The following is a 14569-nucleotide window of genomic DNA, read 5'->3' on the forward strand; positions in this document are numbered from 1 at the left end:
TTAGTTTCTTATTGTTGAATTCTTTATATTTTTAAAGATCTGTTTTTTTACTGCATGATGAGGCAGAGAGAAGGGGAGAGACAAATCAGAATGTAACTCCAGTACATGTGGTGCCCAGGATAGAACCAGGGATGTTAGGCATGCGAGTCAATGATCCTCAGAGGCCCCACCTTCAATCCCTAGCACTACCATAAATCAGAGGTGGTTATGCTCTGGTTTTAAAAAAAAAAAAAAAAAAGTATATGCCTATCCTTATCAGATTACAACTGTGTTTCTGCTATCTCTGTGGCTCATTTTTTGGTGTATTTTTGTTTTAATTTGTGCTGTTCTTTTTTAAATAAATCTTTAAATTTATCTGATACAAATCGAGAGGGGAGGGAGATACAGGTAAGGAGAAAGACCCCTGCAATTTTCACTTTTATAGGTTGTGCTTTTGGTGTCTGTCTAAAAATTTTGCCAACCCTGAAACACAACATTTTCTACTAAAGGTTTGTTAGTTTTATATTTTACATGTAGCTCCACAATCCATTATGAGGTCTTTCTTGTATTAGATTTAAGTTGAAGTTCATGTATTTGTTTGCATGTGAATGCCTAAGTATTCCAGAACTTTTGTAGAAAAGATCTCTATAAAGATTTAAGAGGGGCCAGGCATGTTAAGGATTGTCAGGATACGTTTTCCTGTTTTTTTTTTTCCCTTTTGTTGACGTTGTTGTAGTTATTGTTGTTATTGATGTTGTCGTTGTTAGATAGGACAGAGAGAAATGGAAAGAGGAGGAGAAGACGAGGGTGGGGTGGGTGGAGAAAGACAGACACTTGCAGACCTCCTTCACCGCCTGTGAAGCGACTCCCCTACAGGTGGGGATCCTTAAGGTGGGTGCTTGTGCTTTGCGCCACATGTGTTTAACCTGCTGGGCTACTGCCCGGCTCCCACATTTTCCTGTTTTTCTAAAAAAAATGTATTAGGACTTTTTCCAGCAGTTCAATACAGTATGCAGGTCCCCTGTTCTCATCTGCATAGGGAAAGAGCACTAAAGCAGTTTTACAAGTGTTTCTCTTTTCTCTCCATTTTAAAGATTTTTATAGAGATGGAGGAAATAGAGTAATGGTTTTGCAAACAGACTCTCATGCCTGAGGCTCCCAGGTTCAATCCCACACACCACCATAAGCCAAGAGCTGAGCAGTGCTCTAGTTTAAAAACAAACAAACAAAAAAATGATAGAAAACCCTTCTCACGGAGTCGGATGTGCAGCAAATTAAGTGTACGTGGCACGTTAGGATCGCAGGTCTGCAGGTGTCTATCTTTCCCTCCCCCTCTGTCTTCCCTTCCTCCATTTCTCTCTGTCCTACCCAATAATGATGACATCAATAACAACAATAATAACTACAACAATAAAAGGGAGTAAATAAGTGAGAAAACCCTTCTTCATTGAGTCTAACTAATTGAGAAATTTAGTTTGTTCCTGTATTTTCTTCCTATTAGGCTACATGTGAATATACATAAACATTTACAGAAATGCAAATGAAATACTGTTTCTGGATTAAAATATTTTTTTACTTCTCTTTACAGTTTTTTTACGTCCTTTCTAACCCCTTTCCAGTCCCTGTTTGCATTATCTTATCTAAAATTTGAGTCCATTTCAAATACCCCAATTTAACTAGTGAAACCAAACAATTTGTGTGACTCTTACATATAAGGTATGAATGTGAAGTGAAGCACCTCTTTGGACTACTATAAAAAAGCAAGTTGACCTCCCAGTGGAGAAGCATATCTACTAGTTCATAAATTAAGTCCCAACTGATGAACCACAAAGCTGCAGTCAAACAACTCCCAAGAGTTTCATTAGTGCTTAGTCTTACTCTGTTCTTCTTGCCTAAAGAGCGTAGGAAGACTGGGTGTGTATGATAGAGTGTGATAGACTTATTGACCAGTAAACAGGAGTTTGGGAATATTTTCCACTTGAATGGCTTGCTTTCCAGCAGAAAGGCCTCATTTTATAATGTTATGTTTGCCCAATCTTGTGGTTTTTGTAGTTTAAAGAAGATTCTGAATGAAACCATGTTAAGCTTCTACAGCTAACAAAATAGCTTCATTTGTTTTGAACCCGACACCGCCAACTACATGAGAGGACCCTTCAGAGGTATGGTGTCTTTCTCCCTCCGTCCATCTGAAAAAGTGAAGCTCTCTAGCAATGACAAAAAAAGGGGCCCTTGCTCCTTAATGTTCAATAAGGAATAATTTACATAGTAGTCACTAATGTAATTTACATGTTTTGTATTTCTGAGCCCTCTATTAATATGTCGCTTTTAGGCAAGTTTTGTAAGTGATGAACCAAACTAAAAGAAACCAAACAATCTGACCTGCAGCTAAACTAGGGATTTGAACCCAAGACAACTATTTGTTTCATTACCCTATTGCACCTAGTCCTGTTTAATAAATTAGTGTTGATTTTGCAAATACATTTTTTAAATTATTTATTCCCTTTTGTTGCCCTTGTTGTTTTATTGTTATTGTTGTTATTGATGTCATTGTTGGATAGGACAGAGAGAAATGGAGAAAGGAGGGGAAGACAGAGAGGGAGAGAGTAAGATAGACACCTGCAGATCTGCTTCACCACCTGTGAAGCAACTCCCCTGCAGGTGGGGAGCTGGTGGCTCCAACCAGGATCCTTACCCCGGTCATTGTGCTTTGTGCCACCTGCACTTAACCCATTGTGCTATCGCCCAACTCCCGCAAATACATTTTTTAAATATAATTATTTCAAGCCAGAGCTCTGCTATGGCTCATGGTGGTGCTGGGGATTGAACCTGGGACTTCCCTGCTTTTAGAAACTTATCATATGAATAAAGGCTTTAAGATCCACAGTTAAAGGATCTAATTGTAAAATAACAACCAAAATAATAAAATAACTAAGAGTATAGAAACTGTGAAGGATTCTGTTTTTCTCAGCGTGCAAAGAAATTAAACATTTATTATCCTTTTTTTTTTTTTTTTAAAAAAAGCCATGTTTTTTTTCTTTTTTTTTTTTTTGCCTCCAGGGTTATTGCTGGAGCTCAGTACCTGCACCATGAATTCACTGATTGTTGTTGTCTCTCTTGTTGGAGAGGAGGGGAAGACGGGGGGGGGGGGGGGGGGGGGGGGGGGGGGGGGGGAGACGACGACGACCTGCTTCACTCACTGCCTCTGAAGCAACTCCCCTGCAGGTGGGGAGCAGTGGCTTGAACGGAGGTCCCTTGCGCTTTGCACCACTTGCGCTTAACCCTCTGCGCTACTGCCCAACCCCCTAAATCTTTTTTTTTTTTTTTAAGTTTTCTTTTTCTTTTTTTATGTTTATTTCCCTTTTGTTGTAGTTATTGATGTCATCGTTGTTGGATAGGACAGAGAGAAATGGAGAGGAAGGAAAGACAGAGAGTGAGAGAAAGATAGACACCTACAGACCTGCTTCATTGCCTTTGAAGTGACTCCCCACAGGTGGGGAGCTGGGGGCTTGAACCAGGATCCTCATGCCAGTCATTGTGCTTTGTGCCACATACGCTTAACCTGCTACTCTACCACCCGACTCCCTATTTCTCTATTTCTGTATCATGATTTTGTCTATACTGTTATGACTTTTGTCTGTACATGCACCAATCACACTAGCAAGCTTTTACTCATCCTTATCCATGTCCTAGCATCTTTTGCTATTGTCAATGTAGACATGAAGGTAACTGTACTCATTACTTTGGCATCTCTCTCTGTATCACTCTTTTATTAAGTTGATTAAATATTTTAAAAACCATGCTATGTAAATATAAACTATGTGTCATTATTAATGAGACTATGTGAATGTCAGAGTGACTACAGACCTACTCCAAGTCCAAGCTATATGGTGTAGCTTATGAGGGCCAGTTGTATATATGACAGGTTATGCAACTTGAACCAGAAAGTGGAAAACTGCCAGAAAGAAAGTTCCTTTCTTCACAGTACCTTTCGTGGAATAAAGAGTGCCCAGATTTTCCAGGAGAGGAATGCAGACTACTTTGCAGAGTAGGATTAGGACCAACAATATAAAGATGTTTTGTGTTATGGGAAGCATTGTTGAGATATGTTAATTAGTTAACAGGAGATCAAGTGAAATATTTCAGGCCATTATCCTAAGATTATTTTTGTTTTTTCCCATCTACTTAAAAGACAATAATTCCTAAACCTTTTATTTTTGTTTCCACAGTTTGAAGAAAGCAGATCTGTAACAAGGTCTGATCCCCAGCTGCCTCTGAATTCAGTGACTGCCAGATCTCCCAACATCAAGTCCAGCCTTGTCTGCCAACCTGTCTGACATGTCGGGACCCGTGCCAAGCAGGGCCAGAGTTTACACAGATGTTAATACGCACAGACCCCGAGAGTACTGGGACTATGAGTCACATGTGGTGGAATGGGGGTAATTGTTTTTGTTTACTTAACTATACTCACCCAAAGAGCTAACTTTTCAGAGTTTGCTGAAATGTTTTACCAAAAAACACCCAGACTGTGCATCTACAAACCCCCAAACTGGAACCCAACTTGTGTTTTCTTCTGCTGTAGAAAAGTAGAGTGTGTGGGGGAGATAGCATAATGGTTATTCATAGAAACTCATGCCTGAGGCTCCAAAGTCCCAGGTTCAATCCCCCACACCACCATAAGCCAGAGCTGAGCAGTGCTCTGGTGTTTGTTTCTCTCACTCTCTCTCTGCATCTCTCAAAAATAAAATAAAATATTTTTTAAAAAAGAAAAAAGTAGAGTATTGCTTGGATGTATTAGTAATTGTTTTTTTTTGTTGTTGTTGTTTTATTGCACCAGGATTATTGCTGGGGCCAAGTGCTTATGCTTACAATGGCCATTTGTTCTTTCTTTTTTTTTTTTTTTGATAGGTCAGAGAGATATTGAGAGGGGAGGGAAGATAGAGAGGAAGAAGGAAAGGTAGACCTAAAGCATCCCCTCTGCAGGGGAGGAGTAGGGGCTTGGACCCAGGTCTTTGCACATGGTGATACATGCACTTAACTAGGTGTGCTACCACCCAGCCCCCAGCATATTAAGTTTTGATTGACTCCCCCCCTTTATCTTTTTCCTTTTTGTTATTATCAACAGGACATTACTTCTCTAAACTGATTCTCTTCCCCCCATAGAGGTGTGGGAGAAAGAACAAAGTTTCCTCCAGTGCATTGGGGACCTGTCTTGAACCTGGGTCCTGCACATGATAAAGTAGACACGCTATATTGCCAGCTCAGACTTAGCAATTTAAAACCATTTCAGGAGGACTAGGTAGTGGTGCCCCTGGTTAAGCACACACATTATATGCAAGGACTCAGGTTCAAGTCTCCCATCTCTACCTGCAGGGGGAAAGCTTCATAAGCGCTACAGGAATGTGTGTCTCTCTTCCCTCTTTACTTCTCCCTTCCCTCTCAATTTCTGTCTATATCCAAGATAAATAAATCTATTAAATAAAATCATTTCAGTTTCTTCTGCTTTTTTTTTTGTTTGTTTGTTTGCCTCCAGGGTTATCGCTGGGGCTTGGTGCCTGCACTACTAATCCACTGCTCCTGGTGACTATCGTTTTTTCCATTGTTGTTGCTGTTGTTCTTGGACAGGACAAAAAAATTGAGGAGGGGGAGAGAAAGATACCTGCAGACCTGCTTCACACTATGTGCGCTTAACCCAGTGCACTAGTACCCTGGGTCCCTCTTGTACTTTTTTTTTTAAGAATTTTTTTTCTTTTTTTTTTTTATGAGAGAGATCAGTACATTGTTCCAACACTTGTAGTGCTTGGAACTCAACTCTCAGATGTGCAAGTCCTGTACTCAACCACCTGAACCACCTCAAGGTTGCTTAATAATTTTCTTTGATTTATATACTCCATTACCTGTTAACAAAATTATTTAATTTATTTATTTTCCCTTTTGTTGCCTTTGTTTTTCATTTTTGTTGTAGTTATTATTGTTGTTGTTATTGATGTCATCATTGTTGGATAGGACAGAGAGAAATGGAGAGAGGAAGGGAAGACAGGGAGAGAAAGATAGACACCTGCAGACCTGCTTCACCACTTGTGAGGTGACCCCCCTGCAGGTGGGGAGCCGGGGGCTCGAACTGGGATCCTTATGCCAGTCCTTGCACTTTGTGCCATGTGCGCTTAACCTGCTGCGCTACCGCCGACTCCCACAAAATTATTAATAAAGTTATCTGTCAGCATGCCTGTTAATATCATAGTTAGTTGAGAACTGATACTTTTAAGGCTTTGAAAACACCTCTTACATAAAGGTTGGTTGGTTTGTTTGTTTGTTTTGAGATCAGAGAAAGCTTTCCCATGACAATACTGAAGGATGAAACAGTTTTCCAGAAAAGTTGCAGTCAGCCCAAATAGCTACATTGGTCCTCCTGATTTAAGGTGGTTGGATGGATGGCTGGTTTGGTTTACCAAAACACTGCTAATCTTTAGTTTACAGAGATGCTGGGGATTGAACCTGGGAATTTTGGTGCCTCGGGCATGGAGGTCTTTTTGTATAATCACTGTGCTATCATTTCAGCCCTATAGTTTCTTTTTTCTTTTTTTTTTTCCACCTTCCTGCTCCATGGATATCTCTGGGGCTCAGTGCTTGCACTACGAATCCACTGCTCCTGAAGGCAGTTTTTTCCATTTTGTTGCCCATGTTGTTGTTGCTGTTGTTGGATAGGACAGAGAGAAATTAAGAGAGGAAGAGAAAGATAGAAAGACACCTGCAGACCTGCTTTACCACTTGTGAAATGACCCCTCTGCAGGTGGGGAGCTGGGTGCTTGAGTAGGGATCTTTATGCCGGTCCTTGCACTTTGTGCCATGTGATATAAATACCACTATCTTTTCACATTTTATGTCTATAACTTGTAGTGATTAAAGGAAATTTCACGAAAGTGCTATAGTGCCAGGCTTGCTTTGCGGGCGGGAGACAGACTCATGGCTGAGCTGGGATGCAGTTCAATCTTTATTGATGAGTGGGGATGCAGTGCAATCAATTTAATCCTTATTCATTAGAAAATTCTGTCCTTTATATCTCCTGAGGTGGAAGTGTCAGGTCAGAAGAGGAAATACATAGGATAGGGGGTGGGGAGAAGGAAAAAGCACATGTATCAAGCTTGCATCTAACCAGTGGGGATTAAAGCAATGCCCTGTAGGCAGGGTGGTTCTCAGGTAAAGCAGTGATTATGTAAATAGACCACAGTTAAGCAATGCAAGCTAACCTAATGATGATCGAAACGGGGGTATTAGAAGCATACCAACACTATAGGTGTGTTTTAATCCTGATTGAATCATTAGTCTTAACAGTAGCTCTGCACAAGAAAACAGACATAGTTGTGCTTCAAAAAATACAATGAAAAACCTGTGGTATAATGCCAATAATTGTTCGCATTATTGGTAATCTAATAGTTTTAGACTCTGGAATATCATTGCTTTATTGCACAAATTGTAAATACCCTTTCAGACTAAGTACTTTGCACTTAGCTGTGCTTAAATGACACAGTCTTTATGAGTTTTGGGCATGGTGCCATTTGCTTGCTTGCATTTGTTTTGTATGCCCTCCGGGCGGGCGGGAAGACAGTTAAGCTTGGACAGCTCCTTCCCCCTAGATCTGCACAATAGGGATATTGTGCAGTGTCCGTAGTACTTTAAGATTTTATTTATTAGAAAGATAGGAGGAGAGAGAAGGAACCAGGCATCACTCTGGTACATGTGCTGCTGGGGATTGAACTCAGGACCTCATGCTTGAGAGTCCAGTGCTTTATCCACTGCACCGCCTCCCGGACCACCATAGTACTTTCTGTCTTCTGTGATTATTAACTTTCTTTTAGTTGTTTTGAGAGGAATGACTGGGTTCTTAGTTGTCTCCAATAGGAGCAAATAGAATTTACATATTACTTGAACTATGTTTGTCTTTATTTTCTTGGTGCAGATTCCTCAAAGTTGAAGAAGAGGCATAGAGGAAGTGTTGGCACCCATCCCTCCTTTTTTAGTCATGGTATATGAATCAAAGTAAAGAAAGGGAACCTCAGCTATGGCTTATGACCTATAGTATAGTTTACAAACTCTTTGCATTCACTATTCTCAGAGCTTGTTTAGGAGAACAGGTAGGATGTAGAACCTTTTTGCTTGAAAGCCACTTATCTGTAGAAGTACTCATTACAAATCTACTGATCTGGGGAGGCCAGGAGATGGTTCACTGGGGTGAACTATCTGCTATACCTGAGTTCTAGAACCACATGGGAGCAGTACAAGGACAGCTCCACTGATGATGGAGTAGTATTGTGATGTCTTCTCCCCCCCCCCATCTCTTTCTGAAGTTGAGGGATTAAATTGGCCAGAAGCAATGGAATTGCTTGTGCAGAAGACTCCTCATATTACCAATCTCTATCTTACGGGGGTGGAGGGGATCAACTGCTCTGAGAATAGTTTAATTGAAATATTCTTAAAACATCTTAACATTTTGTGCAGTGCTGAGGTTAAACCCAGAACTTCATGCATGTAAAGCATTCACTTTACTACTGAGCCCCCCTCCCTGCTGCAATAATTTAATTTTCTATGTCATTGTGACTTTCACAGAAATCAAGACGACTACCAATTGGTTCGGAAATTAGGCCGGGGTAAATACAGTGAAGTATTTGAAGCCATCAACATCACAAATAATGAAAAAGTTGTTGTTAAAATCCTCAAGGTGAGTTTAGGAAATATTATAATTTTAAAGATGCTTAAATTTTAGTAGGAGTGATTCTAAATTAAATTTTTGTAATTTAGTATGAGGATGGAGAGGAGAAACCAAAGTACTATTTGGCTCTTGAATAAGGTGGTGCCATTGATTGAAGTATACAAATCTGCTTCTGATGGACTGAACTCTTCCCAGTTTGTTTTGTTGCTTTTTTTTTTTTTTAAGAATTTATTTATTTATGAGAACCAGATGTCACTCTGGTGCATGTGCTGCTGGGAACTGAACTATGCACTGATTTATTTCAGTGATACTATTTTAGATTTATTTTTTAATTATATGATTAAATTTTTGTGTTTTTTTACTACTTATATGTGTGGGCCTTACATTCAGCTACTCCCAGGCTGACTTTTTTTACTCCTATTTCCTTGGTACACTCATGTGACACACTTGCTCAGACTCAGGGCCTTGTGCATGGTAAAGCACATGCTCTATTGAGTGAACTATCTCTTGGCTCCTCCTATTCCTTTTTTTGACATTTATTAAAACCACTTACCTGTGAGAGAGAAGATAGATAACTTGAATATCACTCTGCCATGTGAAATGCTGCGGATTGAACTCAGGGTCTCATGCTTATAAATCAGTACTTATAGCCACTGTGCCGTTCCACCTTCCAGGCTGTGGTACTAGAACATTTAAAATACATGTGTAGAGCTAGGGAAGTGGCTCAGTAGCAGAATTGCATACCTTGCATTTATGAAGCTCTGGATTCAGTACTCAATTTAGACTTTCATAGAATTAAGATAAGATACATGTTTGTCTTGCATTTTCTTTTGGATGTGTACTTCTTTATGCTGTTTACTATAGGAAAGTTTTGTGGAGGAAGTACATTTGAACCGGAGCCCTCCTCAGAAAAACAGAAAGGACTTTTATTATGCCAGCCTAAGTGGAAATACTAGGTTGTGGCTAAGGGATTTAAAACACAGGGCAGGGGGAAGATATCATAATGGCTATACAAGAGACTCTCCATGCCTGAGGCTAAGAAATCCCAGGTTTGATCCCCCCACACTACCAAAAGCCAGAGCTGATTAGTGCTCTGGTTTAAAAAAGAGGAATTAAAGACATATTGAAGCCATTCTGCAAAGTAGTCTTGTCAGAATGATGAAATTTATAGGAATACTGATTTAAGACTAGGCACATTAAATGTTATTCCCAGCTATATCTTGAGATCTTCCACTACTTCATTTGATCTTTCTTCCTTCCTCTTCCCTTCTTTCTATTTAATTGGATAGGACAAAGAAATTGAGAGAGGAGGGGTTAAAGAAAGATAAACACCTGCAGACCTGCTTCACTAATCTTGAAGCATCCTACCTCCAGGTGGGGAGGTGGGGGGCTCAAACCCGAGTACTGCACCACCCAGCTCCACTTCATTTTATTCTAAAACAATCTTATGAGATAGGTTTAACTTGCAATTGCTTTATGCATAATGAATTGCTTGGTGGGATTATTTAATTTGCTTACAACGAGCATGTGAAAAAAGTAAGTTCTGCATTAAGCAGTCTGACTTTAAGACCCACACTTAACCCTAGCCCTCAAGGTTATGCACAAATACGGTTTAGCTATCTTTGCAGTTGATCTAATTTCCTTTATTGCTAAGGTGTTTATAGTTCAAAGTAATGGTAAAAACCTATATTTCATCCTAATTGATAAAAAAGATGTAACAAGATATGTTATTACTAGTCACTTATATTCCTAGTTTTTAGTTCAAGATTGATAATTGGTGCTGAGGAGATAGCATAATGGTTATGCAAAAAACCTTTCTTGAGGCACCAAAGGTGCCAGGTTTAATCCCCAGCACCACCATAAACTAGAGCTGAACAGTGTGATCTGGTTAAGTAAATAAAATGCTAATTCTTCAGAGGTTGTCCTTTGGAATATTGTTGGAGAGGGGGAGTTTGTTTTTCTTTTTCAATTCAACATTTGCAAAGACTACATAGTTTCTGGCTCAGGGCTAGAAAAAGTGGAATTAAGAGATTAACACATTTCCTTCCTTCAAGGAGCTTATAAGTAAATCTGTTTATGTATTATTACATTACCTGTGGAGATACTTCAAAATAGTTTACTGAAATAATCCTTCCATTTCAGCCAGTAAAAAAGAAGAAAATCAAGCGTGAAATAAAGATTTTGGAAAATTTGCGAGGTGGTCCAAATATCATCACATTGGCAGACATTGTAAAAGACCCTGTGGTGAGTATAGTAGGTGCTAGCAAGGCCTCTGAGGGCTGAGTTTGACCTGGAGCATGACTGTCTTCTTTCTGTCCCCCACCCTCCACCCCACCCCAACCATTAAGTCCTGCTCTAAAAGTGCTTAATCAGTTATGCCATTTAACTAGCTTGGGTCTTTCTTTCAAAGAGACCTCCACCCTCAGACTATTTCTTATTCTTCTAGGCTAAGAGACTGATAGCACTGGAAACTGAAATGTGTTAATCCATTTTGCAAACTCAGGTCCGATGCCGATGGGCGATGGGCGCATTGTCGGGCTGCCTAGAGCCTGGTGAGACTTCAGCTCCATGTCTTCTGTTTGAAATTCATCCCAGAAATTACCTAAGTGTGTTGATGATCAGAGTGGGGAGGGCTTGTAGCAATAGAGGGTTTTCTACTACTGAGGCGAGGACTGCCAAATTCACCGCATAGCATCCACAAACATTGTACCAACTAAAGCTGCAAGGGCTGTTGCTAATACATGTTTTCTTTTTTTTTCCCCTAGTCACGAACCCCTGCCTTGGTTTTTGAACACGTAAACAACACAGACTTCAAGGTATATATAACCAACCATTTCAAATGCTGGGTTTTTAAACACGTAGAAAACTGTTAGAAGGGCTCGCTTCTACCTTGCTTTTAAAAAAATCACTTTTTTTTTCCCTTGTAGTGCTTAAACTTCTATGCAAGCACTGTCCGTTGCTAGTCACAACTTGGTATTTTGCTCTCATTTGTTTAGTACTCTTAATTATCAGTAAGTTTACTTTTTACAATCTTTGCTGTTGACTTGACAGTATGCATTGATATCAAACCTAATGAAGGCAGTAGCACCATGTTGCCTTAGGATCTGGCCTGAGGGCATTTTGCTTTGAAAAAATCTGTTCAAGAAGGAATATGTTGTGAGTGCAAAGGAGATAGGGTAGTAGTTATACAAAAGACACTTTTTGTTTTATTACCACCGGGGTTGTTTCTGGGGCACAGTTCCAGCACTATGAATTCACTGCTCCTGGTGGCCATTTTTTCCCCTTTTTTTAAATTTCCATTTTATTGGATAGAAAGACAAATTGAGAGAGGAAGGGGGGGAGATAAAGAGAAAAACACAGGACAGGGTAGCTACCATAATGGTTATGCAAACAAATCTCATGCCTGAGGCTCCAATGTCTCAGGTTCAAGCCCCCGCAACACCTTAAGTCAGAGCTGAGCAGTACTCTGGTGGAGGCGGGGGGAGACACACTGCTTATAGCACATGGCAAGCAGGGGCTCAAACCTGGGTCCTTACTCATGGTAATTATACTGTCTCTCCCACTCAAGACATTGATTCTTAAGGCTCAGGTTCAGTCCCCAGTATCATAATCTAGAGCTGAGCAGTGCTCTGGTTAACAAATAAGCAATAAATAACTAAGGAACATGTTATATGTATAAAAGGAAGGACAACTTACACCTTAGAATTCCTCAAAAATACAGTGCTATAAAATTTAAAGGAGGAAATCTCTACAAATGGTGTTTCTGATTTCTTGCCTGGTCAAAGATCTATATATTTCAAATGGTTCTCCATTTCATTATGATGGAAGAATGTGGACACACTGAGCTTACCAGTTCAGTATCAAAAATATTAGTAGCAGTGAGTGAATTCTTTGGTGAAAAAGGGAAAAAGAGCTATTTTAGAATTAGAAAAATGAATTCAAGGAAAACTGTTAAGAGAACATCACTAACCATTTAATAATGCATATGTGTGGGGCAGGGGGTGGGAGGGAATCTACAGCTTTCCAGGAAGTGGGAAGGATATCTTACAGTTGTTCGGAATAAATGTTCAAATTGGGGCAGGAATAGTTTAAGGCAATTCTACCATGAGAAAGAACAGAGTTAGGAGGCATTATAGCCCTCCCTTAAGTTCTGGCACATGTTACAAATTTTAAAAGCTCAGCATTGTACTTAAGCATCACAGTGGGCAGATCGTAATACTGACATTCAATCATGTGTGATCTACTAAGCACCACCATTAAAGCATCAAAAATTGGTTGTGTGTGAGAATATAGAATAAGTGCTGGCAGAACGGTGCTTAGAGGCCAGGGATCAACTTCATGGTTTACCAAAGTACCCTTGGGAAACGATAAAATAACTAGAACTTGGTGTGGTGCTTCAGGAGCCTCAGAGGACCTATAAATTAAATGGTGATATTATTAGGAATTTGTAACTATAAAACTGTCAGATACTATATTCGTCAGAAGGGAACATGTAGAAGAACCAGCTTGGGTGTTTGATTGCTTGTGTCAGACCTATGCTCAACTCTGGTTTATGGTTCTACCTGGGACTTCAGGGCTCGGGCATGAAAGTGTTTTTTGTTTTTGTTATCTTCTCCAAAGCTTGGAAGTTTTACAACCATAATGTAACTGTAAAAGTGGAATGTTATTTGTAGTTTAAGTCATCGCATTACCTTTTGTTTTCTTAAATCAAAAGTTAAATTCTCTTGTATATGAGAAAATTATCTGAGGAAATGGTATCACCAATTACATAACTTTGAAAGAACAAATGTAAGTTATAGAGTAAAAGATTATGAACTCTTAAACTAACTACAAATTGGTAGCAAGCTACATATCCATTGGTGATCTGCAGTACCTATAACTGTGTAAACCAAAGATGGGTTTCCCAGTAAGGAAAACTTATTTGTTAAAATGTCTTTTAGTTGTTTGGAATAAATGAAAAGCAGAAGCTGCAGGTGTATATCAAAGTACATTATGTTCCCAACAGTAATTTATATCTTAAACATTGTAAGTTAAGTAAATAATTCTTCACAATTACACATAAAGACCCCCCAAGTACCTCTTTAAAGTGGATGTCATATTGGAGAAGTAGAAACCATTGAAAAGATCTTGAAACAGTGGCAAGACATGAATGAGCCATGTCTTGATTTGAATTACTGCAGGTGAGGATGAGAAGTCACTTTTCTATCAGCATTATTTCATTACTCAAATGTTGTATTTGTCTTTAACAGCAATTATACCAGACGTTAACAGACTATGATATTCGGTTTTACATGTATGAGATTCTGAAGGTAAGGAATTTACAGATATTAAATATCTTTAGATTCATCTTCACTTTGTTGAATAGTCTAGGAAAAAAGTGATTTTTTTTTAAGAATTTATTTATTCATGAGAGAGAGAGGAGAGAGAACCAGATATCATTCTGGTACGTGTGCTGCAGGGGATCGAGCTACAGGACCTCATGGTTGAGAATCCAGTGCTTTATCTACTGTGCCACCTCCCGGACCATGGAAAAAAGTGATTTAACTTGGTAAAATATCAGGAATAGATGGCATAATGGTTATGCAGAGACTCTCATGCCTCAGGCTCCAAAGTCCCAGGTTCAATCTCCCGTACCACCATAAACCAGAGTTGAGCAGTGCTTTGTTTTTTAAAAAAAAAACTTGGTAAAATATGTTGAAAGTGTGGCCTGGGAGGTGGTACAGTGGCTAGAGCTTTGGACTTAACATTGCATTTATTATTTATTTTTTTTTTTTTGGATAGATGTAGAAATTGAGAGGGGAGAGAATCAGGCAGTAGCGCAGCAGGTTAAGTGCAGGGTGGTGCAAAGCACAAGGACCGGAATAAGGATCCCAGTTCGAGCCCCCA

At 39.5% G+C, this 14569-nt stretch overlaps 1 protein-coding gene across 1 annotated transcript in view; it reads left to right on the forward strand.

The window, feature by feature from the left end:
• Positions 1-14569, forward strand: part of CSNK2A1 (casein kinase 2 alpha 1) — a 48521-nt gene that overhangs the window by 17855 nt on the left and 16097 nt on the right. The window contains 5 exon segments of the mRNA XM_007523044.2: positions 4206-4415; positions 8581-8692; positions 10826-10927; positions 11449-11499; positions 13933-13992. Of these exon segments, the coding sequence (XP_007523106.2) occupies positions 4315-4415; positions 8581-8692; positions 10826-10927; positions 11449-11499; positions 13933-13992 (426 nt within the window). The 5' untranslated portion in view covers positions 4206-4314.

The sequence above is a fragment of the Erinaceus europaeus genome, chromosome 1 (assembly GCF_950295315.1).
Source record: "Erinaceus europaeus chromosome 1, mEriEur2.1, whole genome shotgun sequence".
Classification (NCBI taxonomy): domain Eukaryota; kingdom Metazoa; phylum Chordata; class Mammalia; order Eulipotyphla; family Erinaceidae; genus Erinaceus; species Erinaceus europaeus.